The sequence below is a fragment of the Heptranchias perlo genome, chromosome 21, assembly GCF_035084215.1.
Source record: "Heptranchias perlo isolate sHepPer1 chromosome 21, sHepPer1.hap1, whole genome shotgun sequence".
In the NCBI taxonomy this organism is placed as follows: Eukaryota; Metazoa; Chordata; class Chondrichthyes; order Hexanchiformes; family Hexanchidae; genus Heptranchias; species Heptranchias perlo.
Genome location: NC_090345.1, coordinates 51704297 through 51730495, shown reverse-complemented (window position 1 = coordinate 51730495; position 26199 = coordinate 51704297). Strand labels below are relative to the sequence as shown.

The following is a 26199-nucleotide window of genomic DNA, read 5'->3' as shown; positions in this document are numbered from 1 at the left end:
TTCTTCATAAGACAACCCTTCCATACCCGGAATCAACCTAGTGAACCTTCTCTGAACTGCCTCCAATGCAAGTATGTCCTTCCTTAAATAAGGGCACCAGAGCTGTACGCAGTACTCCAGGTGTGGTCTCACCAGCACCCTGTACAGTTGGAGCATGACTTCCCTGCTTTTATACTCCATCCTCCTAGAAATAAAGGCCAATATTCCGTTTGCCTTCCGGATTACCTGCTGCACCTGTATGTTGACTTTTTGTGTTTCATGTATGAGGACACCCAGATCCCTCTGTACCGCAGTATTTTGTAGTATTTCTCCATTCAAATAATATTTTGCTTTTTTATTTTTCCTCCCAAAGTGGATGACTTCACATTTTCCCACATTATATTCCATCTGCCAAATTTTTGCCCATTCACTTAACCTGTCAATATCCCTTTGCAGACACTTTGTGTCCTCATCACAACTTGCTTTTCCACCTATCTTTGTATCATCAGCAAATTTGGCCACAAGACACTCTGTTCCTTCATCCAAGGCATTGATATATATTGTAAATAGTTGAGGGCCCAGCACTGAGCCCTGCGGCACCCCACTAGTTACAGATTGCCATTTTGAAAATGACCCTTTTGTCCCGACTCTTTGTTTTCTGTTAGTTAGCCAATCCTCTATCCATGCCAGTATATTACCCCCAACACCATGAGCTCTTATCTTGTGCAGTAATCTTTTATGTGGCACCGTATCGAATGCCTTTTGGAAATCCATATATACTGCATCCATTGGTTCCCCTTCATCCACCCTGCCCGTTATTTCCTCAAAGAAGTAATAAATTTGTCAGACATGATTTCCCCTTCATAAAACCATGTTGACTCTCCTTGATTGTATTATGAGTCTCCAAATGTCCTGCTACTACTTCCTTAATAATGGATTCTAGCATTTTCCCAATGACAGATGTTAGGCTAACTGGTCTATAGTTACCTGCTTTCTGTCTCACTCCCTCCTTGAATAGGGGTGTTACGTTTGCGGTTTTCCAATCCGCTGGGACCTTTCCAGAATCTAGTGAATTCTGGGAGATTACAACCAATGCATCCACTATCTCTGTAACCACTTCCTTTAAGACCTCAGATACAAGCCATCAGGTCCAGGGGACTTGTCAGCCTTTAGACCAATTAGTTTACCTTGTACTTTTTCTCTAGTGATAGTGATTGTTTTTAGTTCCTCCCTCCCCTTTGCCCCTTGATTTTCTACTATTATTGGTATATTATTAGTGTCTTCTACTGTGAAGACGGATACAAAATATCTGTTCAATTCCTCTGCCATTTCCTTGTTTTCCATTATTATTTCCCCAGTCTCATCCTCTAAGGGACCAATGTTTACTTTAGCTACCCTCTTCCTTTTTATATACTTGTCGAAGCTTTTACTGTCAGTTTTTATATTTCTTGCTAGTTTACTCTCATAATTTATTTTCTCCCTCTTTATTATTCTTTTAGTCATCCTTTTCTGGTTTTTAAAGTTTTCCCAATCTTCGGGCTTACCAGTAATCTTTGCCATGTTGTATGCTTTTTCTTTTAACCTGATACCATCCTTTACTTCCTTAGTTAGCCATGGTTGGTTCACCCTTTTTGTAGGGTCTTTCCTCCTCACAGGGATATATTTTTGTTACGAGTCATAAAATATCTTTTTAAATGTTTGCCACTGCTTATCCACCATCTTGCCATCTAATCTGTTTACCCAGTCCACTTTAGACAATTCCACCCTCATTCCTTTATAATTGCCCTTATTTAAGTTTAATACAGTAGTTTCAGACCCAAGGTCCTCGCTCTCAAACTGGATGTGAATTTCTATCATGTTATGATCACTGCTTCCCCCCTTTACTTTGAGATCATTAATTAATCCTGTTTCGTTACCCATTACCAGATCCAAAATGGCCTGTTTCCTGATTGGTTCCCCGAAGTATTGGTCTAAGAAACAGTCCCTAATACACTCTGTGAACTCCTCCTCAGGGCTATTTTTGCCAATTTGATTTGTCCAATCTACGTGAAAGTTAAAATCGCCCATGATTATTGCATTACCTTTTTTACAAGCCCCCTTATTTCCTGATTTATATTTTGCCCTTCAGTGTAGCTACTGTTAGGGGGCCTATATACTACTCCCACCACTGATTTCTTTCCCTTGCTATTTCTCACCTCCACCCAAATTGATTCGACATCTTGATCTTCTGAGCCAAGATCATTTCTCACTATTATACCAACTTCATCCTTTATTAACAGAGCTACCCCACCACCTTTACCTTTTCTCCTATCCTTCCCAAATGTTAAATAACCCTGAATATTTCGCTCCCAACCTTGGTCACCTTGCAACCACGTCTCTGTAATGGCCACGAGATCAAACCCATTTGTTTCTATTTGTGCCGTCAATTCATCTATCTTATTACGAATGCTGTGTGCATTCAGATAAAGAACCTTTAATTTTGTCTTTTTACCATTCTTTCCTACCCCGGCCCCATTTGCTAGTGCACTCTTATGTTCGTAGGCTCTGTCCCTTCCTGACACACTCTGTTTATCATTACCCCCATCACTTTCCTGTACTACTTCCTTGTCTTTTCTCTTTATCAATCTAAACTTCGCCCCACCTGAACCCTTAGTTTAAAGCATTCTCTAATGCCCTAGTTATTTGGTTTTCCGGAACACTGGTCCCAGCATGGTTCAGGTGAACCCGTCCCAACGGAACAGCTTTACATGAGAACCACGTCTGTCAGTCTCAACCGGCTATTCAACTGTGAAGGCATTACATCCAAGCCTGCTTCTGACCTCATCCAACACAAATGTACACTTTTCAGCAACTTCAAACCTTCTCCTTATTCACCATTACACCCGCCCCCACCAATCCATTTAATTTACAGCAATATGGTATGAGGGCATAGTATCCAGAGAGGAGAGGCGGGTGAGCTTTTGGGTGTTGAGGCAGAGCGGAGTCTTTATGTTGGGAGAAGGCTTTACCCGTGGTGTTGGCTGATCTTCTTTCATCTTTCACCACTGGTATATTCCTGCCATGTTCTCTCCTTCTCCCTCTCTGGACTGTCCCTATCTTTTTTCACCATCTTATCTATTTGCACACTCTACCCTTTTAACGTCTCTCCATTGCCTCACTCAGAGCTGTTTTGTAATAATCTTGCAGTTGTCTATTTTTGCTGATCACCCATTCCATCAGGAGATACGGGAGTATCTGTTCTCCCTTCCCACCCCTCCCATTTTTTATCCTGATCCTCCCAAAAAGCTCATCTTTCAGTTTTCAGCCCTAACAAAGAATTGCACAGAAACACTGACCAATCTTTTCTGTTTTGCTCTTTAGGCAGAAGCTCAGACCTGTGGGAAATTCCGAGTGCTGGTTCGGAAATCCGGATTAAAGAATCAGGACACACTCCAAGAATCATCCAACATGTTGAAGAGATCCTACCCCCGGCTCGACAGGTAAACGACAGCCCATTGGTCGCATTATGTCTTGCCTTTTATTCTGTGCAAACATCCACCAGGCATGGTTCCAGGTGGGAGATACAGGAATTCAATTTCGTCTCGGGGAGGAAGGGGCCATGTTGGTTTGGGGGAGGGGGTGTTGTTTGGGGAGGGGGTGGTGTTTGGGGAGGGGGAAAGGTGTTTGGGGGAGGGGGTGTTGTTTGGGGAGGGGGAAAGGTGTTTGGGGAGGGGGAAAGGTGTTTGGGGGAGGGGGAAAGGTGTTTGGGGGAGGGGGTGTTGTTTGGGGAGGGGGTGTTGTTTGGGGAGGGGGAGGGGTGTTTGGGTGAGGGGGTATTGTTTGGGGAGGGGGAAAGGTGTTTGGGGGAGGGGGTGTTGTTTGGGGAGGGGGAAAGGTGTTTGGGGGAGAGGGAAAGGTGTTTGGGGGAGGGGGTGTTGTTTGGGGGAGGGGGTGTTGTTTGGGGAGGGGGAGGGGTGTTTGGGGGAGAGGGAAAGGTGTTTGGGGGAGGGGGTGTTGTTTGGGGGAGGGGGTGTTGTTTGGGGAGGGGGAGGGGTGTTTGGGGGAGAGGGAAAGGTGTTTGGGGGAGGGGGTGTTGTTTGGGGAGGGGGAAAGGTGTTTGGGGGAGGGGGTGTTGTTTGGGGAGGGGGAAAGGTGTTTGGGGGAGAGGGAAAGGTGTTTGGGGGAGGGGGTGTTGTTTGGGGGAGAGGGAAAGGTGTTTGGGGGAGGGGGTGTTGTTTGGGGAGGGGGAGGGGTGTTTGGGTGAGGGGGTATTGTTTGGGGAGGGGGAAAGGTGTTTGGGGAGGGGGTGTTGTTTGGGGAGGGGGAAAGGTGTTTGGGGGAGAGGGAAAGGTGTTTGGGGAGGGGGAAAGGTGTTTGGGGAGGGGGAAAGGTGTTTGGGGAGGGGGAAAGGTGTTTGGGGAGGGGGAAAGGTGTTTGGGGAGGGGGAAAGGTGTTTGGGGGAGAGGGAAAGGTGTTTGGGGAGGGGGAAAGATGTTTGGGGAGGGGGAAAGGTGTTTGGGGAGGGGGAAAGGTGTTTGGGGAGGGGGAAAGGTGTTTGGGGAGGGGGAAAGATGTTTGGGGGAGGGGGAAAGATGTTTGGGGGAGGGGGAAAGATGTTTGGGGGAGGGGGAAAGATGTTTGGGGGAGGGGGAAAGATGTTTGGGGGAGGGGGAAAGGTGTTTGGGGGAGGGGGAAAGGTGTTTGGGGGAGGGGGAAAGGTGTTTGGGGGAGGGGGAAAGGTGTTTGGGGGAGCGGGTGTTGTTTGGGGAGGGGGAGGTGTGTTTGGGGGGTGTTTGGGGGAGGGGTGTGGAGGGAGAGGAGGAGGGGGTGTGATGTTTGGAGAAGGGGGAGCGGTATTTAGGGGGAGCGGTGTTTGTGGGGGGGGGTGTTTGGAGAAGGGGAGGGCTGACACAAGGTACTGTATTGTGAATGGCTTTCTGGGAACTGTTGGTCCGGGTGTATCCTGTGACCTTGTCGAGCCTCTTCAGCCAACACTGAAGCTCATGAGCTCAAGTCTCAGATTTCTCAGAGCAACACAGGGGGACACCCAAAAAATGGGCAGCAAGTGGGCAGAGCGATGGCTCCCAGGATCAGCATACATTTCAGAACTGTAGATTAAAAACATCAAGTACCGGGACATGCAGGTGGATCAGAACCCAGAGCGTTCATTTAAAACAAATCTGTTTCAACATTTAGATCAGAAGGTGGAACATGTCATTCTCTGATGAAGGATACGAACTCCACCAGTGCATTGGGACTCACCCGGAAAAGTGACTGGGGCAATTCTCACTGACCGTCTCGGGAAACACGGTAAAGCAAGTCTTGTCTCTCTGCTGTCATCAATATAGGAATTGTTTCAGGAAGAGGGAGGTCCACTCTGCCCAGTTACCCCCCGCTCCCCCACTTCGCCCCTGCCCCTCGTCCTTCGCCCCTGCCCCTCGTCCTTCGCCCCTGCCCCTCGTCCTTCGCCCCTGCCCCTCGTCCTTCGCCCCTGCCCCTCGTCCTTCGCCCCTGCCCCTCGTCCTTCGCCCCTGCCCCTCGTCCTTCGCCCCTGCCCCTCGTCCTTCGCCCCTGCCCCTCGTCCTTCGCCCCTGCCCCTCGTCCTTCGCCCCTGCCCCTCGTCCTTCGCCCCTGCCCCTCGTCCTTCGCCCCTGCCCCTCGTCCTTCGCCCCTGCCCCTCGTCCTTCGCCCCGCCCCCTGACCTTTGCCCCGCAGGGTTCAGGTACATAGATCATTGAAGTGTCATGAACAGGTGCAGAAAATAATCAAGAAGGTTAATGGAATGTTGGCCTTTGTATCTAGAGGACTGGAGCACAAGGGGGCAGAAGTTATGCTGCAGCTATACAAAACCCTGGTTAGACCGCACCTGGAGTACTGTGAGCAGTTCTGGGCACCGCACCTTCGGAAGGACACATTGGCCTTGGAGGGAGTGCAGCATAGGTTTACTAGAATGATACCCGGACTTCAAGGGTTAAGTTACAAGGAGAGATTACACAAATTGGGGTTGTATTCTCTAGAGTTTAGAAGGTTCAGGGGTGATCTGATCGAAGTTTATAAGATATTAAGGGGAACAGATAGAGTGGATAGAGAGAAACTATTTCCGCTGGTTGGGGATTCTAGGAGTAGGGGGCACAGTCTAAAAATTAGAGCCAGACCTTTCAGGAGCGAGATTAGAAAACATTTCTACACACAAAGGGTGGTAGAAGTTTGGAACTCTCTTCTGCAAACGGCAATTGATGCTAGCTCAATTGCTAAATTTAAATCTGAGATAGATAGCTTATTGGCAATCAAAGGTATTAAGGGATATGGGCCTAAGGCAGGTTTCTGGAGTTAGATCACAGATCAGCCATGATCTTATCAAATGGCGGAGCAGGCACGAGGGGCCGAATGGCCTACTCCTGTTCCTATGTTCCCCGTACTTTGCCCCGCCCCCGTCTTTTGCCCCACCTCCTGACCTTCCCTCCCGCCCTTCGCCCCCACCCTGCCCTTTGCCCCCCGCCCTTCGCCCCCGCCCTTCGCCCCCGCCCTTCGCCCCCGCCCTTCGCCCCCGCCCTTCGCCCCCGCCCTTTGCCCCCCGCCCTTCGCCCCCGCCCTTTGCCCCCCCGCCCCTCTTAAAAAAAAAAAGGATATAGATGCAATAAGGAAGGTGCAAAAAATATTTACAAGGATGATACCAGAACTGAGAGGTTCTACCTATCAGGAAAGAATGAACAGGCTGGGGCTCTTTTCTTTAGAAAAGAGAAGACTGAGGGGTGACCTGATAGAGTCTTTAAGATTATGAAAGGGTTTGATAGGGTAGACGTAGAGAAAATGTTTCCACTTGTGAGGGAGACCAGAACTAGGGACTATAAATATAAGATAGTCACTAATAAATCCAATAGAGAATTCAGGAGAAACTTCTTTATCCAGAGAGTGGTGAGAATGTGGAACTCACTACCACAAGGAGTAGTTGGGGTGAATAGTGTAGATGCATTTAAGGGGAAGCTGGATAAACACATGAGGGAGAAAGGAATACAAGGATATGCTGATAGGGATAGATGAAGAAGGGAGGAAGGAGGCTCATGTGGAGCATAAACACCTGCATGGACCAGTTGGGCCGAATGGCCTGTTTCTGTGCTGTACATTCTATGTAATTCCATACAATTTATGCCATCTTGCTGGGAGTTTCACAGTCCAAAGCTTTTAAATGTATGGTGTTAAATCAAGGCCACATTCATGTAGAGCCACCTCCATGACTGGTGTCCTCTCGCACCTGATTCCTCCCTTTGAGTAAATGGGTTAGGTGGAATTGACTTTCCACATCGCTGTTAAATGACTCCAACGACTTTAAATCCACTGATGATTGCCCAGTGTTCAGTTCCATTCGCAACCCCTCAGATAATGAAGCAGTCCGTGCCCGCATGCAGCAAGACCTGGACAACATCCAGGCTTGGGCTCATAAGTGACAAGTAACATTCGCGCCAGACAAGTGCCAGGCAATAACCATCTTCAACAAGAGAGAGTCTAACCACCTCCCCTTGACATTCAACGGCATTACCATCGCCGAATCCCCCACCATCAACATCCTGGGGGTCACCATTGACCAGAAACTTAACTGGACCAGCCACATAAATACGGTGGCTACAAGAGCAGGTCAGAGGCTGGGTATTCTGCAGCGAGTGACTCACCTCCTGACTCCCCAAAGCCTTTCCACCATCTACAAGGCACAAGTCAGGAGTGTGATGGAATACTCTCCACTTGCCTGGATGAGTGCAACTCCAACAACACTCAAGAAGCTCGATACCATCCAGGACAAAGCAGCCCGCTTGATTGGCACCCCATCCACCACCTTAAACATTCACTCCCTCCACCACCGGCGCACTGTGGCTGCAGTGTGTACCATCCACAGGATGCACTGCAGCGACTCGCCAAGACTTCTTCGACAGCACCTCCCAAACCCGCGACCTCTACCACCTAGAAGGACAAGAGCAGCAGGCACATGGGAACAACACCACCTGCACGTTCCCCTCCAAGTCACACACCATCCCGACTTGGAAATATATCGCCGTTCCTTCATTGTCGCTGGGTCAAAATCCTGGAACTCCCTTCCTAACAGCACTGTGGGAGAACCTTCACCACACGGACTGCAGCAGTTCAAGAAGGTGGCTCACCACCACCTTCTCGAGGGCAATTAGCGATGGGCAATAAATGCCGGCCTCGCCAGCGACGCCCACATCCCATGAACGAATAAAAAAAAAAATTTTTTGAAGGGACCTACGATGTTTCTGCTGATCCCACACTTGCTCAACACTCTTTCAGACATGAATACTGCCTCAAGAAATGGCAACAACGAGTGAGCAGCTGATCAAATGGAAGCTGGCACTCTCTGGGCCAGTCTCTGGGGCAGTGTCTGAGCCACTCTCCGGGCCAGTCTCCGGGCCAGTCTCCGGGCCAGTCTCCGGGCCAGTCTCCGGGCCAGTCTCCGGGCCAGTCTCCGGGGCAGTCTCCGGGGCAGTCTCCGGGGCAGTCTCCGGACCAGTCTCCGGACCAGTCTCCGGACCAGTCTCCGGGGCAGTCTCCGGGGCAGTCTCCGGACCAGTGTTTGAGCCAGTCTCTGGGGCACTCTCTGAGCCAGTCTCTGGGGCAGTCTCTGGACCAGTCTCTGGGGCAGTGTTTGAGCCAGTCTCTGGGGCACTCTCTGGGCCAGTCTCTGGGCCAGTCTCTGGACCAGTCTCTGGGGCACTCTCTGGGGCACTCTCTGGACCAGTCTCTGGGCCAGTCTCTGGGCCAGTCTCTGGGCCAGTCTTTGGGGCAGTCTTTGGGGCAGTCTTTGGACCAGTCTCTAGGCCAGTCTTTGGGGCAGTCTCTGGGCCACTCTCTGGGGCAGTCTTTGGGCCGGTCTCTGGACCAGTCTCTGGGCCAGTCTCTGGGCCAGTCTCTGGGCCAGTCTCTGGGCCAGTCTCTGGGCCAGTCTCTGGGCCAGTCTCTGAGCCAGTCTCTGAGGCAGTCTCTGAGGCAGTCTCTGGGGCAGTCTCTGGGGCAGTCTCTGGGGCAGTCTCTGGGGCAGTCTCTGGGGCAGTCTCTGGGGCAGTCTCTGGGGCAGTCTCTGGGGCAGTCTCTGGGGCAGTCTCTGGGGCAGTCTCTGGGCCAGTCTTTGGGGCAGTCTCTGGGCCAGTCTTTGGGGCAGTCTCTGGACCAGTCTCTGGGCCAGTCTTTGGGGCAGTCTCTGGGCCAGTCTTTGGGGCAGTCTCTGGGCCAGTCTTTGGGGCAGTCTCTGGGCCAGTCTTTGGGGCAGTCTTTGGGGCAGTCTTTGGGCCAGTCTTTGGGCCAGTCTTTGGGGCACTCTCTGGGCCACTCTCTGGGCCACTCTCTGGGCCACTCTCTGGGGCAGTCTTTGGACCGGTCTCTGGACCAGTCTCTGGGCCAGTCTCTGGGCCAGTCTCTGGGCCAGTCTCTGGGCCAGTCTCATGAACTTACCACAGTTGGAATTATGGAAAGAGAGCTTCGGACTATCATCCAGGAGATCCTGGAATCTTGTTTTTATTGCAAACCAACCCAGCTTGTCAGAAGGCAGAGGGCAATATCAGAGAGACTTGTTTCTTGACCATGTCTGTAATTACACAAGGTAATGCCTGTTCTGTTTTATATTATCAGCCACTTTACAAAGATCAGACACCAAGTTATTCCAACAGGTTCTTTTATCTCCGTCATTTTCAGTTCCTTTGTTTGAATTGTGTTCCCATCGCTAATACTGATACAGGCCTCATCAGAGAAATTTAAGGGATTTCGGATAAAATGCCGCTCCTTAAAAGAGATTTGTCATTAAACAGCAAACTTTTACACATTCTCCAGTTCACCAGAGCTTTAACCCTTAACTGGATACCCAACTTTCCCACCATGTTTTCATTCTTTACCCCCCCCACCCCCCTTGAAGGCAGTGCCTGGTAACTGTTCCACAAATGGAATCTGCTCCCAGCTCGTTTACAGAAGTGGCCGCTCTTCACATCGAGATTCAACAGCCGCAGAGCAGCAGAGCATCGCAGTTCAGCCCAGTACCCTGCTCACCCAAGCACACCCACTTCCCAGCAGGGCTGGCTGGGGCAGGAGCAGGATTCCTGGCTGATATTCTCCTGCCTAACCCAGGGTTGTTGGGACTGCTGCGTGGGCTGAGGTAGGTTCCCAGATTTTAAGCATGCTATGATTATAAATACTTCTACACCTGGAATATTTGCAGGGGCTCTCTGTCGGAAGATCAGCAGAACCCTCCAGAGAAACACCATGAATGTTTAAATCCAGCCTTTTGGACCATTTCTCCAGGCCTTCACCAATATCCCACTGAAGTTACCGCAAGAGATGGAAAGAACGCTGTGCAAACTCTGGGCCATCAACTGCAAAAAGTGTAGTGGAATAGATTGGACCAGTAATATTTGACGAGGCCAGCAGAAAATATACTGTGCCTAAACACAAAGACTTTGAACTGATTTGTGATCTAAGTAGCCATTATTTTAGAGTGAAAAGACCCAGTTTTGTTTTATACAACATCTGCTGTGAATAGTCCAATAACTGTGCATAAAACTTTCAACACTCCATTGTAGCTTATACATGGATGTATTTATCAGATATAATGTCTTACTGTGAAGCTCTCTATGGAATTTTACATGAATATGTAACAGATTTCTATATTACTGTAACTCAACAATATCATCTCTGATGGCTGGAGATATTAATAAATAAGTGAAACTCTATAAAGGCTGATGTAATGGTGGATCACTGACGACCCATGATATCGTTCTGACTGGCTTCTCTGAAAAGGATTAAAATGAAGGCGACTTTGAAAAGTGGAAAATTGATGGGGAGAGGAAAGTGGGAAGAAAGGTTACCTGGTTTTATTGGAAGATTGGTCACCAAGTTATTCAAGAATCATGAGATGCAGCTCCCTCTTGCTTGTAGGACTGAGTGTGAAACGAGTGTGGGGCAGTATCCATCCACTTCTTACTTTGCTGACACAACACAGCTTTCATTAGCCTGACTCTGACTTGTCCCTCTCACTGAGAGAGACCACAGAAAGACTGGTGTGGGAAAGAGGAAATATCACAGAGTGGGCGCAGGGGGCTTTTATCTGAGGTCTGTGTTTGGGACACACCAGAGGGAGAGTAACTCTGTAAAGCAGGGGGGAGGGGGTTACTGCACACAGTTACAATGGGGGGTATTATACAGTTACAAGGGTGGGCTATTACACACTGTTACAAAGGGGGATTATTACACACAGTCACAATGGGTGGTTATTACAAAAAGCAGGACAAATCCAATCTGGCCAATTACCACCCCATCAGTCTACTCTCAATCATCAGCAAAGTGATGGAAGGTGTCGTCGACAGTGCTATCAAGCAGCACTTACTCACCAATAACCTGCTCACCGATGCTCAGTTTGGGTTCCGCCAGGACCACTCGGCTCCAGACCTCATTACAGCCTTGGTCCAAACATGGACAAAAGAGCTGAATTCCAGAGGTGAGGTGAGAGTGACTGCCCTTGACATCAAGGCAGCATTTGACTGAGTGTGGCACCAAGGAGCCCGAGTAAAATTGAAGTCAATGGGAATCAGGGGGAAAACTCTCCAGCGGCTGGATTCATACCGAGCACAAAGGAAGATGGTTGTTGGAGGCCAATTATCTCAGCCCTAGGACATTGCCGCAGGAGTTCCTCAGGGCAGTGTCCTAGGCCCAACCATCTTCAGCTGCTTCATCAATGACCTTCCCTCCAGCATAAGGTCAGAAATGGGGATGTTCGCTGATGATTGCACAGTGTTCAGTTCCATTCGCAACCCCTCAGATAATGAAGCAGTCCGTGCCCGCATGCAGCAAGACCTGGACAACATCCAGGCTGATAAGTGGCAAGTAACATTCGCGCCAGACAAGTGCCAGGCAATGACCATCTCCAACAAGAGAGAGTCTAACCACCTCCCTTTGACATTCAATGGCATTACCATCACCGAATCCCTCACCATCAACATCCTGGGTGTCACCATTGACCAGAAACTTAACTAGACCAGCCACATAAATACTATGGCTACAAGAGCAGGTCAGAGGCTGGGTATTCTGCAGCGAGTGACTCACCTCCTGACTCCCCAAAGCCTTTCCACCATCTATAAGGCACAAGTCAGGAGTGTGATGGAATACTCTCCACTTGCCTGGATGAGTGCAGCTCCAACAACACTCAAGAAGCTTGACAACATCCAGGACAAAGCAGACCACTTGATTGGCACCCCATCCACCACCCGAAACATTCACTCCCTTCACCACCAGCGCACTGTGGCTGCAGTGTGTACCATCCACAGGATGCACTGCAGCAACTCCCAAACCCGCGACCTCTACCACCTAGAAGGACAAGGGCAGCAGGCACATGGGAACACCACCACCTGCATGTTCCCCTCCAAGTCACACACCATCCCGATTTGGAAATATATCGCCGTTCCTTCATCGCCGCTGGGTCAAAATCCTGGAACTCCCTTCCTAACAGCACTGTGGGAGAACCGTCACCACACGGACTGCAGCGGTTCAAGAAGGCAGCTCACCACCACCTTCTTAAGGCCAATTAGGGTTGGGCAGTAAATGCCGGCCTCGCCAGCGACGCCCACATCCCATGAATGAATAAAAAAAAAGTTATAAAGCAGGGTTATTACACACTTACAAAGGGGGATTAATATGCACTGTTACAATGTTGGAGACTTGTGACACACAGTTACAATGGCCCCGACATTAGCAGGGAGGAGGGATGGCAGCGTGGGTAACCCGCCCAGTAAAAAATGTCCATTTCCCACGCGATCACGAGTCAATTGGTGCCACTTACCGTGGCTTCCGGGTTTGCCATCTGAAAGCTGCGCAGCGGGCAGACTGTGCACCCACATCACAGCTGGAGGAGCTCTACTTAAAGGGGCAGTCCACCAATGGCTGCTCCAGGAACAAACACCCACACACCACAATGGAGCAGCCCAGGGGAAAGGCTGCTCCCAGATTTACCGATGCCTCACTCCAGGTGCTGCTGGACAGGGTGAGGAGGAGGAGGGATGTCTTCTACCCAGCGGACGGGAGGAAGTGGCCTGTCTCTGCCACCAAGAAGGCCTGGCTCGAGATGGCAGAGGAGGTCACCAGCAGCAGCAACATCTCCCACACCTGGATCCAGTGCAGGAAGCTTTTCAATGACCTAACTAGGTCAGTCAAAGTGAGTACACTTACTCATTCCCCTACACTCTGTCTCCCACATCACCGCCCCCACCCACCCACTCATTCTGCACTGCCAACACTACTCTATCACATCACTCCTCACACCCACTCAAACCTCATCCTCAACTTACCTGCACTTCCTCAGCACTTACTCACCTCCCCAGTACTCACCCCACCACTACCACTCAACCCAATCCTCACACAATGTCATGTCTCTGTCTCATACTCACCCTCTGATGTATCTCTTTCACGGTCAGCCTCACCCAAAGCAATGCATTCAGCGGTTGGCCACGTCACCATCACTCACTCACGCCTCTCTACTTTCTCCACTTATAGGAGGAGAGCCCAGAATGCACGGGAGAGGGCGAGGACCGGAGGGGGGGCCGCAACAGGTAGTCGTCCTCACTGACGTGGAGCAGGAGGCTCTGGAGCTGAGCCGCACCCTCGAGTGCCTGTCCATCGGGGACGCCGAGACTGCCACCCGACAAATGGCCGGTGACAGAACTTTAACATTCAGCACTCACAAGATGAATTGATGTTAACATGCCTCACCATCTTCAGCACCTCAACATGCTCATCGCAACATGACACATCTGTGATCAAGCTTAATATTGCCTTCAGCGACTGCCGTGATGGCGGAGAGCAATTCCTCAGAGGACCTGCCGGCCTCTGAGGAGGCACCGGCACATCTGAGCGAGCCATCCACCAGTGCAGATACACACACCTCGGTGGGTCCCCGTCCTCACTTAGTTGGGGTCACACATGGTGAGTCACCACACACATGTGAGCACAAGCAGACACTGGTGGCGGGGACAGCTGTGGAGAGTCTGCCTCGGTGGGAGCACTCCTCTCCAGGCTCTGCTCAGCTGGACACAGATGCTGAACCCCGGGGGCTATCCTTTAAAAGGAGAATGATCGAGGGGCAGCAGCACATTTGCGAGGTGCTGGAACAGGTGCCACGCGCACTCTCCACAATCGCACAGAGGATGGAGGAGTCCAACTTCTGCATGAGTGAAATGGTGGCACAGGTACAGGAGGGAATCTCTGAGATACTGTCACAGGGGCGTGAGGGCATCTCTGAGATAGTGTTGTGGGTAAGTGCGGGAATGTCTGCGATGGAGGGAAGGCCAGCCTCCATCGAGCTTCAGGCACGGCTCACCAATGAGTCCATTGAGGCCCTGACAACGGCCCTTCGGACTCAGGGTGAACAACATTCTGCCACCTTAAACAGGCAGGCAGATACTCTGGCACTGACCTTACAAGGCTTCACACATGTCCTCCAAACTGTTGTCCAGCAGAGTGGTAGGAGTGATGTGGGCCTGGCCCAGGGGAAGGATGATGGCGAACGGGGACATGGAAGTGGGGACGCCACTCAAAGTGCCCCCACGTCTCACCCGTTGCCCCCCTCTCAACCAGTACCTGCAATGCTGCCTCCTCTCCAGGTGGCAGAGTCTGCCCCTGCACAGGTGCAGGTGGAGCAGTCTTTGGAGGGGCCCTCATGGGCACTGAAACCCAGAGGGCGTAGGCCCAAAGCATCTAATCGGTCAGGGCATGAACAAGAGCAACCTGTCACTACCTCTGCTGCAGCCACAGGGGGAGCACCACGTAGAGTAGTCGGAAGAGAAAGGCGAAGGTTTTGTAAGCATGAAGGGGATGCACAAGGGTGTGTGAAGGTTTGTCATGTTTTTTATTTCCTTTTTGTTAAATGCACATTAAATATTATTATTGTCACCACTTGGCCATTCTTGACTGGCTTGTGTAATAAGGCCCTTTCATGAGGTTCACCATGAACACCCACACTTGATGCCACCCATTGGGTCACTCTACAGTGGGTGTATGTGTAGTTGCAGGACTGTTTTGTGCAGGGAGGGGGTGGGGGCTGGTGTGGGCACTGCTCTATCCAGGTGGTCTGAGGACTGGACTCTTCACACTGTCTGATGTTAGGAGAACCATTCACATATCAGTGACTCCCTGGCCTCACGAGCCGCCAGATGATCCACTGTTCTGCCCATGGGTTGGTCCTGCTCTTGCACTTGTGTGCAGATGACTGAGAGACCCCGGCGATGTCCCCGGTGACACCCTAGAACTATCTGGAGGTGAAGAAGTTGAGGGCAGTGGTGACTTTGACAGTGACAGGTAAGGAGATGCTGCTCGAGCCCAGCCGGGAGCAGCTCGGCATGAAGGAGGCTGCAGATGTCTGCGACTACCTGGTGACTGACTCTGAGCCTCTGTATGCACTGCTCCTCAGAGAGGTCCAGGAAGCTGAGCCTCGGTCTGTAGACCCTGTGGCGAGGGTAGTGCCTCCTGCGACGCTGCTCTCTCTGTTGTTGCCCTCCGTGCTCTTGTGCAGGTGCCTGTGGCTCAGCACTGTGTTGTGGAGCTCCACATGGCGGAGGTGGACGCCATGCCTGGCGAGGATGGTGATGTTGCTCATCCTCGGATGTAGGGGTGAATTCAGCCATGGCGCCCCCCATCCTGACGGTGTGAGTTTGAGGGGGTCCACAAAGTAGGTAAATGTGTTTGCACAGCAGAGTTTTGGGTGGAAAGTAAGAATTTTGAGTGAAAACACAAAGGTGTTGCAGCCAAATCTTTGTCTGAAGTGACAGAGTGCCCTGCTGCAATAAATGAGGTTTTCCCCCACCTGTCAAATAATCCTTTACATCTCCCACTGGCTGCTGGCTCCAACAGGGAGTGTTTCCCACAGCACGGGAAACACGCTGAGGATCCTTCAAAATCCTTCCCCTGCCAATATGTGGAAAAAATTAAGTACATCAAGTACTTAAACAACCTCAACAACTGTGTAAAGTATCATCCGGCCGGCTTTAATTGCCGTTGGGACTTCTGCATTCGGGAGGTGCGCGCACACCCAGACGCGTCACTGGGGAACCCAGAAGTCTGCAGGTTGGATCCAGGGGAAAGGCTGCTCCCAGATTTACTGATGCCTCACTCCAGGTCCGAATGGATGGGGTGAGGAGGAGGAGGGATGTCCTCTACCCAGCAGACAGGAGGAAGTGGCCTGTCTCTGTCTCCAAGAGGGCCTGGCTCGAGGTGGCAGAGGAGGTCACCAACAGGAACAACATCTCCCGCACCTGGATCCAGTGCAGGAAGTGCTTCAATGACCTAACTAGGTCAGTCAAAGTGAGTACACTTACTCATTCTCCTACACTCCGTCTCCCACATCACCGCCCCCACCCCCTGCCCACCCACTCATTCTGCACTGCCAACACTACTCTATCACATCACTCCTCACACCCACTCAAACCTCATCCTCAACTTACCTGCACTTACTCACCTCCCCAGTACTCATCCCACCACTACCACTCAACCCAATCGTCATACAATGTCATGGCTCCGTCTCATACTCACCCTCTGATGCATCTCTTTCACGGTCAGCGTCACCCAAACCAATGCATTCTGCGGTTGGCCACCTCACCATCCCTCACTCACGCCTCTCTACTTTCTCCCCTTATAGGAAAAGAGAGCCCAGAATGCACGGGAGAGGGCGAGGACCGGAGGGCGGGCCGCAACAGACAGTCGTCCTCACAGACAGGGAGCAGGTGGCTCCAGAACTAAGCCTCACCCTCGAGTGCCTGTCCATCGGGGACACCGAGACTGCCACCCGACAAACGGCTGGTGACAGAATTTTAACATTCAGCTCACACAAAAGCAATTGATGTCAACATGCCTCGCCATCTTCAGCACCTCAACATCTGTCATCATGCTTAATATTGCCTTCTGTTCTCTTTCAGGGCCTTCAGCGACCGCTGTGACGGTAGAGGGCGATTCCTCACTTAGTTGAGGTCACACATGGTGAGTCACCACACACACGTGAGCACGAGCAGGCACTGGTGGCAGGGGCAGCTGTGGAGAGTCTGTGTCGGTGGGAGCACTCCTCTCCAGGCTCTGCTCAGCTGGACACAGATGCTGAACCCTGGGGGCCATCCTTTAAAAGGAGAATGATCGAGGGGCAGCAGCACATTTGCGAGGTGCTGGAACAGGTGCCACGCGCACTCTCCACAATCGCGCAGAGGATGGAGGAGTCCAACTCCTGCATGAGTGAAATGGTGGCACAGGTAAGGGAGGGAATCTCTGAGATAGTGTCATGGGTAAGTGCGGGAATGTCTGCGATGGAGGGAGGGCTAGCCTCCTCGGAGCTTCAAGCACGGCTCACCAATGAGTCCATTCAGGCAACATGGAAGTGGGGACGCCACTCAAAGTGCCCCCACGTCTCACCCGTTGCCTCCTTCTCAACCAGTACCCGCAATGCTGCCTCCTCTCCAGGTGGCCGAGTCTGCCCCTGCACAGGTGCAGGTGGAGCAGTCTTTGGAGGGACCCTCACGGGCACCGAAACCCAGAGGGCGAAGGCCCAAAGCATCGAATCGGTCAGGGCATGAACAAGAGCAACCTGCCACTACCACTGCTGCAGCCACAGGGGAAGCACCATGTAGGAGTACTCGTAAGCGTAAGGTGAAGGTTTTGTGAGCACAAAGGGGATTCACATGGGTGTTTGGAGGTTGGTCATGTTTTTTATTCATATTTGATTTTTGTTAATGGCGCATTAAATATTATTATTGTCACCACTACTGCCACGTCTTGGCCATTCATGACTGGCTTTTGTGATAAGGCCCTTTCATGAGGTTCACCATGAACGCCCACACTTGATGCCACCCATTGGGTCACTCTACAGTGGGTGTATGTGTTGTTGCACGACTATTTTGTGCAGGGGGTGGGAGAGGGGGCTGGTGTGGCCGCTCCTCTGTCCAGGTGGTGAGGACTGGACTCTTCACACTGTCTGATGTTAGGAGAACGTTCACATATCAGTGACTCCCTAGCCTCACGAGCAGCCAGGTGAGCCGCTGTTCTGCCCATGAGTTGCTCCTACTCCTCTACCTCCTCCTCCTCCGCCTCCTCCTCCTGCTACACCACCTCCTCCTCCTCAATTTGGGTGGCAGATGTGGATGGGGCCTCCTCCAGCGGCACCCCTCTCCGTTGTGCCATGTTGTTCAGGGCACAACACACGACTATAATGCGTCCCACTCTGTCTGGTGCATATTGAAGCTCTCCCCCAGAACGATCAAGGCACCTGAAGTGCATCTTGAGCAGCCCTATAACATGCTCAATTGTAGACCTGGTAGCGATGTGGCCGTCGTTATATCGATGCTGTTGCTCGATGGTGGGGTTCCTCAGAGGTATCATGAGCCACGTGTGCAGGGGGTAACCCTTGTCCCCGAGGAGCCAGCCCTTGCAGGTGTTCGATGCGTGGAAGAGGGGCGAGATGTTGGACTCCAGGAGGATGATGGAATTGTGGCAGCTGCCAGGGAATCTGGCGCACACGTGAAGGAATCTCTTGCGGTGGTCACAAACGAGCTGAGTGTTGATGGAGTGATAGCCCTTCCTGTTGATGAACAGTCCTGGCTCGTGTGGAGGTGCTCATATTGCTATATGGGTGCAATCGATTACACCCTGCACCCGTGGGAAGCCAGTCACAGCGTGGAATCCCACTGCCCTCTCCGTCTGGCTGAGGTCGTCCATGGGGAAGTTGACGTATTGTGAGGCCCTGCGAAACAAGCCGTCGGTGACCTGCCTTATGCACATGTGTGCAGACGACTGAGAGACCCCGGCGATGTCCCCGGTGGCACCCTGGAATGATCCGGAGGTGAAGAAGTTGAGGGCAGTGGTGACTTTGACAGCGACAGGTACGGAGATGCTGCTCGGACCCAGCCGGGAGCAGCTCGGCACGAAGGAGGCTGCAGATATCTGCGACTACCTGGCAACTGACTCTGAGCCTCTGTATGCACTGCTCCTCAGAGAGGTCCAGGAAGGTGAGCCTCAGTCTGTAGACCCTGTGGCGAGGGTAGTGCCTCCTGCGACGCTGCTCTCTCTGTTGTTGCCCTCCGTGCTGTTGTGCAGGTGCCTGTGGCTCAGCATTGTGTTGTGGAGCTCCACGTGGCAGAGGTGGACGCCATGCCTGGCGAGGATGGTGATGTTGCTCATCCTCGGATGTAGGGGTGAATGCAGCCATGGTGCCCCCCCATCCTGACGGTGGGAGTTTGAGGGGGTCCACAAAGTAGGTAAATGTGTTTGCACAGCAGAGTTTTGGGTGGAAAGTAAGAATTTTGAGTGGAAAGACAAAGGTGTTGCAGCCAAATCTTTGTCTGAAGTGACAGAGTGCCCTGCTGCAATAAATGAGGTTTTCCCCTCACATGTCAAATAATCCTTTACATCTCCCACTGGCTGCTGGCTGAAACAATGGGGGATTATTACACACAGTTATTAAGGGGGTTTATTACACACAGTTACAAAGGGAGATTATAACACACAGTTACAATTGGGGATTATTACACCCAGTTACAAAGGGAGATTATTACACACAGTTACAAAGGGAGATTATTACACCCAGTTACAAAGGGGGGTAATTACACACAGTTACAAAGGGAGATTATTACACCCAGTTACAAAGGGAGATTATTACACCCAGTTACAAAGGGGGGTAATTACACACAGTTACAAAGGGAGATTATTACACCCAGTTACAAAGGGGGGTAATTACACACAGTTACAAAGGGAGATTATTACACCCAGTTACAAAGGGGGGTAATTACACACAGTTACAAAGGGAGATTATTACACCCAGTTACAAAGGGGGGTAATTACACACAGTTACAAAGGGGGGTAATTACACACAGTTACAAAGGGAGATTATTACACCCAGTTACAAAGGGGGGTAATTACACACAGTTACAAAGGGAGATTATTACACCCAGTTACAAAGGGGGGTAATTACACACAGTTACAAAGGGAGATTATTACACCCAGTTACAAAGGGGGGTAATTACACACAGTTACAAAGGGAGATTATTACACCCAGTTACAAAGGGGGGTAATTACACACAGTTACAAAGGGAGATTATTACACCCAGTTACAAAGGGGGGTAATTACACACAGTTACAAAGGGGGGTAATTACACAGAGTTACTAATGGGGTTTATTATACTCAGTTACAATGGGGGGTTATTAAACAAAGTTACAATGGGGGGGTTTTACAAACAGTTAAAATGGACGGTTATTACACAGTTACAAAAGAGTGTTATTACACAAAGGGGCCGATTTTTGGATGGACGAGCAGTTGCGCTGGGGGCGGGGGGGCTCCAAAAATGACTGTGAAAGAGATGTGTCAGAGGGTGAGTTTGAGACAAAGCCATGACATTGTGTGAGGATTGGGTTGAGTGGTAGTGGGTGGGATGAGTACGAGGAAGGTGAGGAAGTACAGGTAAGTTATAGAATCATAGAAGTTTACAACATGGAAACAGGCCCTTCGGCCCAACATGTCCATGTCGCCCAGTTTATACCACTAAGCTAGTCCCAATTGCCTGCACTTGGCCCACATCCCTCTATACCCATCTTACCAATGTAACTGTCCAAATGCTTTTTAAAAGACAAAATTGTACCCGCCTCTACTACTGCCTCTGGCAGCTCGTTCCAGACACTCACCACCCTTTGAGTGAAAAAATTGCCCCTCTGGACCCTTTTGTATCTCTCCCCTCTCACCTTAAATCTATGCCCCCTCGTTATAGACTCCCCTACCTTTGGGAAAAGATTTTGACTATCGACCTTATCTATGCCCCTCATTATTTTATAGACTTCTATAAGATCACCCCTCAACCTCCTACTCTCCAGGGAAAAAAGTCTCAGTCTATCCAACCTCTCCCTATAAGTCAAACCATCAAGTCCCGGTAGCATCCTAGTAAATCTTTTCTGCACTCTTTCTAGTTTAATAATATCCTTTCTATAATAGGGTGACCAGAACTGTACACAGTATTCCAAGTGTGGCCTTACTAATGTCTTGTACAACTTCAACAAGACATCCCAACTCCTGTATTCAATGTTCTGACCAATGAAACCAAGCATGCCGAATGCCTTCTTCACCACCCTATCCACCTGTGACTCCACTTTCAAGGAGCTATGAATCTGTACTCCAAGATCTCTTTGTTCTATAACTCTCCCCAACGCCCTACCATTAAGGGAGTAGGTCCTGGCCCGATTCGATTTACCAAAATGCATCACCTCACATTTATCTAAATTAAGTTGAGGATGAGGTTTGAGTGGGTGTGAGGAGTGATGTGATAGAGTAGTGTGGGCAGTGCAGAATGAGTGGGTGGGCGGGGGGTGGTGATGTGGGAGACGGAGTGTAGGAGAATCAGTAAGTGTACTCACTTTGACTGACCTAGTTAGGTCATTGAAACGCTTCCTGCACTGGATCCAGGTGCGGGAGATGTTGCTGCTGCTGGTGACCCCCTCTGACACCTGCGCACCGCTTCCACATGCGGGACTCCCACCGGCAATTAAAGCCGGCAGGATGATCATTTCCATCGTTTGACAGATAGTTGAAGTACTTGAGAGACCTCATTGAGTGGAGATTTTGGCAGGGGTGCAATTTTGAAGGATCCTCAGCGTGTTTCCCGTGCTGTGGGAAACGCTCCCTGTTAGAGCCAGCAGCCAGTGGGAGATGTAAAGGATTATTTGACAGGTGGGGAGAAAACCTCATTTATTGCAGCAGGGCACTCTGTCACTTCAGACAAAGTTTTGGCTGCAACACTTTTATCTTTCCACACAAAATTCTTAATTTATACCAAAAACTCTGCTGTGCAAACACATTTACCTACTTTGCGGACCCCCTCAACCTCACACCGTCAGGATGGGGGGGGCGCCATAACTGCATTCATCACTTCATCCGAGGAGGAGCAACATCACCAGCCTCGCCAGGCACGCTGTCCACCTCCGCCACGTGGAGCTCCACACACAGTGCTGCACCACAGGCACCTGTACAAAGTAGTCGTGCAACTACACATACACCCACTGTAGAGTGACCCAATGGGTGGCATCAAGTGTGGGCGTTCATGGTGAACCTCATGAAAGGGACTTATTACACAAGCCAGTCAAGAATGGCCAAGAAATGGCAGTAGTGGTGACAATATCAAATTTAATGTGAGTTGAACAAAAACAAAATATAAATAAAAATCATGACAAACTGTCAAACACCCTTGTGCATCCCCTTTGTGCTCACAAAACCTTTGCCTTACACTTACGAGTACTCCTACATGGTGCTTCCCCTGTAGCTGCAGCAGAGGTAGTGGCAGGTTGCTCTTGTTCATGCCCTGACGGATTAGATGCTTTGGGCCTTCGCCCTCTGGGTTTCAGTGCCCGTGAGGGCCCCTCCAAAGACTGCTCCACCTGCACCTGTGCAGGGGCAGACTCGACCACCTGGAGAGGAGGCAGCATTGTGGGCACTGGTTGAGAGGGGGGCAACGGGTGAGACGTGGGGGCACTTTGAGTGGCGTCCCCACTTCCATGTCCCCTTTCGCCATCATCCCTCTCCTGGGCCTGGCCCACACCACTCCCACCACTCTGCTGGACGACAGTTTGGAGGACATGTGTGAAGCCTTGTAAGGCCAGTGCTAGTGTGTCTGCCTGCCTGTTTAAGGCCGCTGAAAGTTGCTCACCCTGAGTCCGAAGGGCCGTTGTCAGGGCCTAAATGGACTCATTGGTGAGCCGTGCTTGAAGCTCCATGGAGGCTAGCCCTCCCTCCATCGCAGACATTCCCGCACTTACCCACAACACTATCTCAGAGATTCCCTCACGTCCCTGTGACAGTATCTCAGAGATTCCCTCACGTCCCTGTGACAGTATCTCAGAGATTCCCTCACGTCCCTGTGACAGTATTTTGGAGATTCCCTCCTGTACCTGTGCCACCATTTCACTCATGCAGGAGTTGGACTCCTCCATCCTCTGCGCGATTGTGGAGAGTGCGCGTGGCACCTGTTCCAGCACCTCGCAAATGCGCTGCTGCCCCTCGATCATTCTCCTTTTAAAGGATGGCCCCCCAGGGTTCAGCATCTGTGTACAGCTGAGCAGAGCCTGGAGAAGAGTGCTCCCACCGACACGGACTTTCCACAGCTGCCCTGCCACCAGTGTCTGCTCGTGCTCACGTGTGTGGTGACTCACCATGTGCGACCCCAACTAAGTGAGGACAGGGACCCACCGAGGTGTGTGTATCTGCACTGGTGGATGGCTCTGTTGGCCAGGGGCTGCAGTAACCTGAGATTCCCAGCTGCTGACACACAGGCAAAAGCAACTTTTGAACTGAAGTAACCTGAGTTCAGTCGCTGGCCTGAGCTGGCTGGAACCAGTTTGAATTAGCTAAGTTTTGTGAAAGACAAAGGAAATGTGATAAGACACAAGTCCTTATTTAGAAAAGGAGTAATGAGGTAATGCTACCTAAATCCTTGGGACAGAGCCAATGAGGAGAAGACACAGACTAGGTGAGCAAGCCTAAACCAACGGGAGAGAGACAGCACAGCTTGAAGAGATAAGATTCGGAATAAGAATGAAGAATCTGGGGCGTGGAGCCAGATCGAAGACTCCGGAGACCAACCATCGTGGAAGTGGAAGAACCTACGTCAGGGACATAGAGACGACGTCGAGAGAGAGAGAGAACGGAACGCCTGGCCAGCGTCAGCTCTCCTTTTCGGGTATTATCCCTTATATTCTGTGACCACTGAGGGAGTGTCAGAGAAACCTAGTGGGTGTGTGTTTAGATCCTAGTTTGGGTATAAAACTGTATAACCTGGTGCAAACTGCATGTCTATATCTAACCAGACGTATAAGCGATATGTATATGATCTAACGGCGTGAATAAAGCGAATTAAGAGTTAAGAGAGAATTGACTCTTCTCCTCTTTGTACTAAGCCAATAACCGTAACCGGTGACCTCCGGTCAACAAATTGCTCAGATGTGACGGTGCCCCCTCCTAGGCCGGCAGGTCCTCTGAGGAATCGCCCTCCACCCTCACGGCAGTTGCTGAAGGCCCTGTAAGAGAACGGAAGGCAATATTAGGCATGATGACAGACATTGAGGTGCTGAAGATGGCGAGGCATGTTAACATCATTTGCTATTGTGAGTGCTGAATGTTAAAGTTCTGTCACCAGCCATTTGTCGGGTGGCAGTCTTGGCGTCCCCGACGGACAGGCACTCGAGGGTGCGGCTCAGTTCCAGAGCCACCTGCTCCGCGTCTGTGAGGACGACCTGATGTTGCAGGTCGTCCTCACAGACGCGGTCTTCGCCCTCTCCCATGCATTCTGGGCTCTCTTCTCCTATAAGGGGAGAAAGTAGAGAGGCGTGAGTGAGGGATGGTGACGTGGCCAACCGCTGAATGCATTGGTTTGGGTGCGGCTGACCGTGAAAGAGATGCATCAGAGGGTGAGTATGAGACAGAGCCATGACACTGTATGGGGATCGGGTTGAGTGGTAGTGGTGGGATGAGTCCTGGGGAGGTGAGTGAGTGCAGGTAAGTTGAGGATGAGGTTTGAGTGGGTGTGAGGAGTGATGTGATAGAGTAGTGTTGGCAGTGCAGAATGAGTTGGTGGGTGGGGGGTGGGGGCGGTGATGTGGGAGACGGAGTGTAGGAGAATGAGTAAGTGTACTCACTTTGACTGACCTAGTTAGGTCATTGAAGCGCTTCCTGCACTGGATCCAGGTGCGGGAGATGTTGTTCCTGCTGGTGACCTCCTCTGCCATCTCGAGCCAGGCCTTCTTGGTGGCAGAGACAGGCCACTTCCTCCCGCCCGCCGGGTAGAAAATATCCCTCCTCCTCCTCACCCCATCCAGTCAGACCTGGAGTGAGGCATCGGTAAATCTGGGAGCAGCCTTTCCCCTGGGCTGCTCCATTGTGGTGTGTGGGTGTTTGTTCCTGGAGCAGCCATTGGGGGACTGCCCCTTTAAATTGGGCTCCTCCAGCTGACAGCCTGTGATGCAGGTACGCAGTCCGTCCGCTGCGCAGGTTTACGACGGGAAACCCGGAAGCCACGGTAAGTGCCTTCAATTTATCCACGATCGCATGGGGAACAGACGGATTTCACTGGGCGGGTTACCCACGTGCCCAGTCCCACACCCACCCGCTGCCATCCTGCCTCCCTGGTAATATCGGGGCCAAAGTTACAAAGGGGGGTTATTACATACAGTTACAATGGGGGGTTATTTCACACAGTTACAATGGGGGGTTATTGCCCACAGTTACAATGGGGGGTTATTACACAAGTTCCATTGTGGGGTTATTACACACAGTTACAATGGGGGGTTATTGCACACAGTTACAATGGGGGGTTATTTCACACAGTTACAATGGGGGGTTATTACACAAGTTCCATTGTGGGGTTATTACACACAGTTACAATGGGGGGTTATTGCACACAGTTACAATGGGGGTTTATTACACACAGTTACAATGGGGTGTTATTGCCCACAGTTACAATGGGGGTTATTACACACAGTTACAATGGGGGGTTATTGCACACAGTTACAATGGGGGGTTATTACACAAGTTCCATTGTGGGGTTATTACACACAGTTACAATGGGGGGTTATTGCACACAGTTACAATGGGGGTTTATTACACACAGTTACAATGGGGTGTTATTGCCCACAGTTACAATGGGGGTTATTACACACAGTTACAATGGGGGGTTATTGCACACAGTTACAATGGGTGATTATTGCACACAGTTACAATGGGGGGTTATTATTCACTGTCACAAAGGTGGGATATTACACAAAGTTACAAAGGGGGGATATTACACACAGTTAAAAAGGGGGGTTATTAAACACAGTTACTACTGGGGTTTATTACACACGGTTACAATGGGGGTTTATTACACAATTACTAAGGGGGGGTTATTACGCACTATTACAAAGAGGGATTATTACACTCAGTTACAAAGGTGGATTATTACACAGTAAAAATGGGTGATTTTTACACACGGTTACAAAGGAGGATTATTACACACGGTTATAATAGGTGATTATTGCACACAATTACAATGGGCAATTATTACACACTGTTACAACGGCGGATTATTGCACACAGTTTCAACGGGGGTTATTACACAGTTACTATGAGGGATTATTATGCACAGTTACAATGGAGATTATTACACACTGTTACAAAGGGGTCTAATATACACTGTTACAATGGTGGGGGCTTGTTAC

At 50.7% G+C, this 26199-nt stretch overlaps 1 protein-coding gene across 2 annotated transcripts in view; it reads left to right on the top strand.

The window, feature by feature from the left end:
* The window catches only part of LOC137340236 (uncharacterized), a 508920-nt gene extending 498234 nt beyond the window's left edge, over positions 1 to 10686 (top strand). For both annotated transcript variants that reach the window (XM_068002657.1, XM_068002656.1), the window contains 3 exons: positions 3340 to 3458; positions 5155 to 5268; positions 10172 to 10686. In XM_068002657.1, coding sequence (XP_067858758.1) covers positions 3340 to 3458; positions 5155 to 5251 — 216 coding nt within the window. In that variant the 3' untranslated portion in view covers positions 5252 to 5268; positions 10172 to 10686. The remainder of the gene's footprint in view (positions 1 to 3339; positions 3459 to 5154; positions 5269 to 10171) is intronic.
* The last annotated feature ends 15513 nt before the right edge of the window (positions 10687 to 26199 follow it).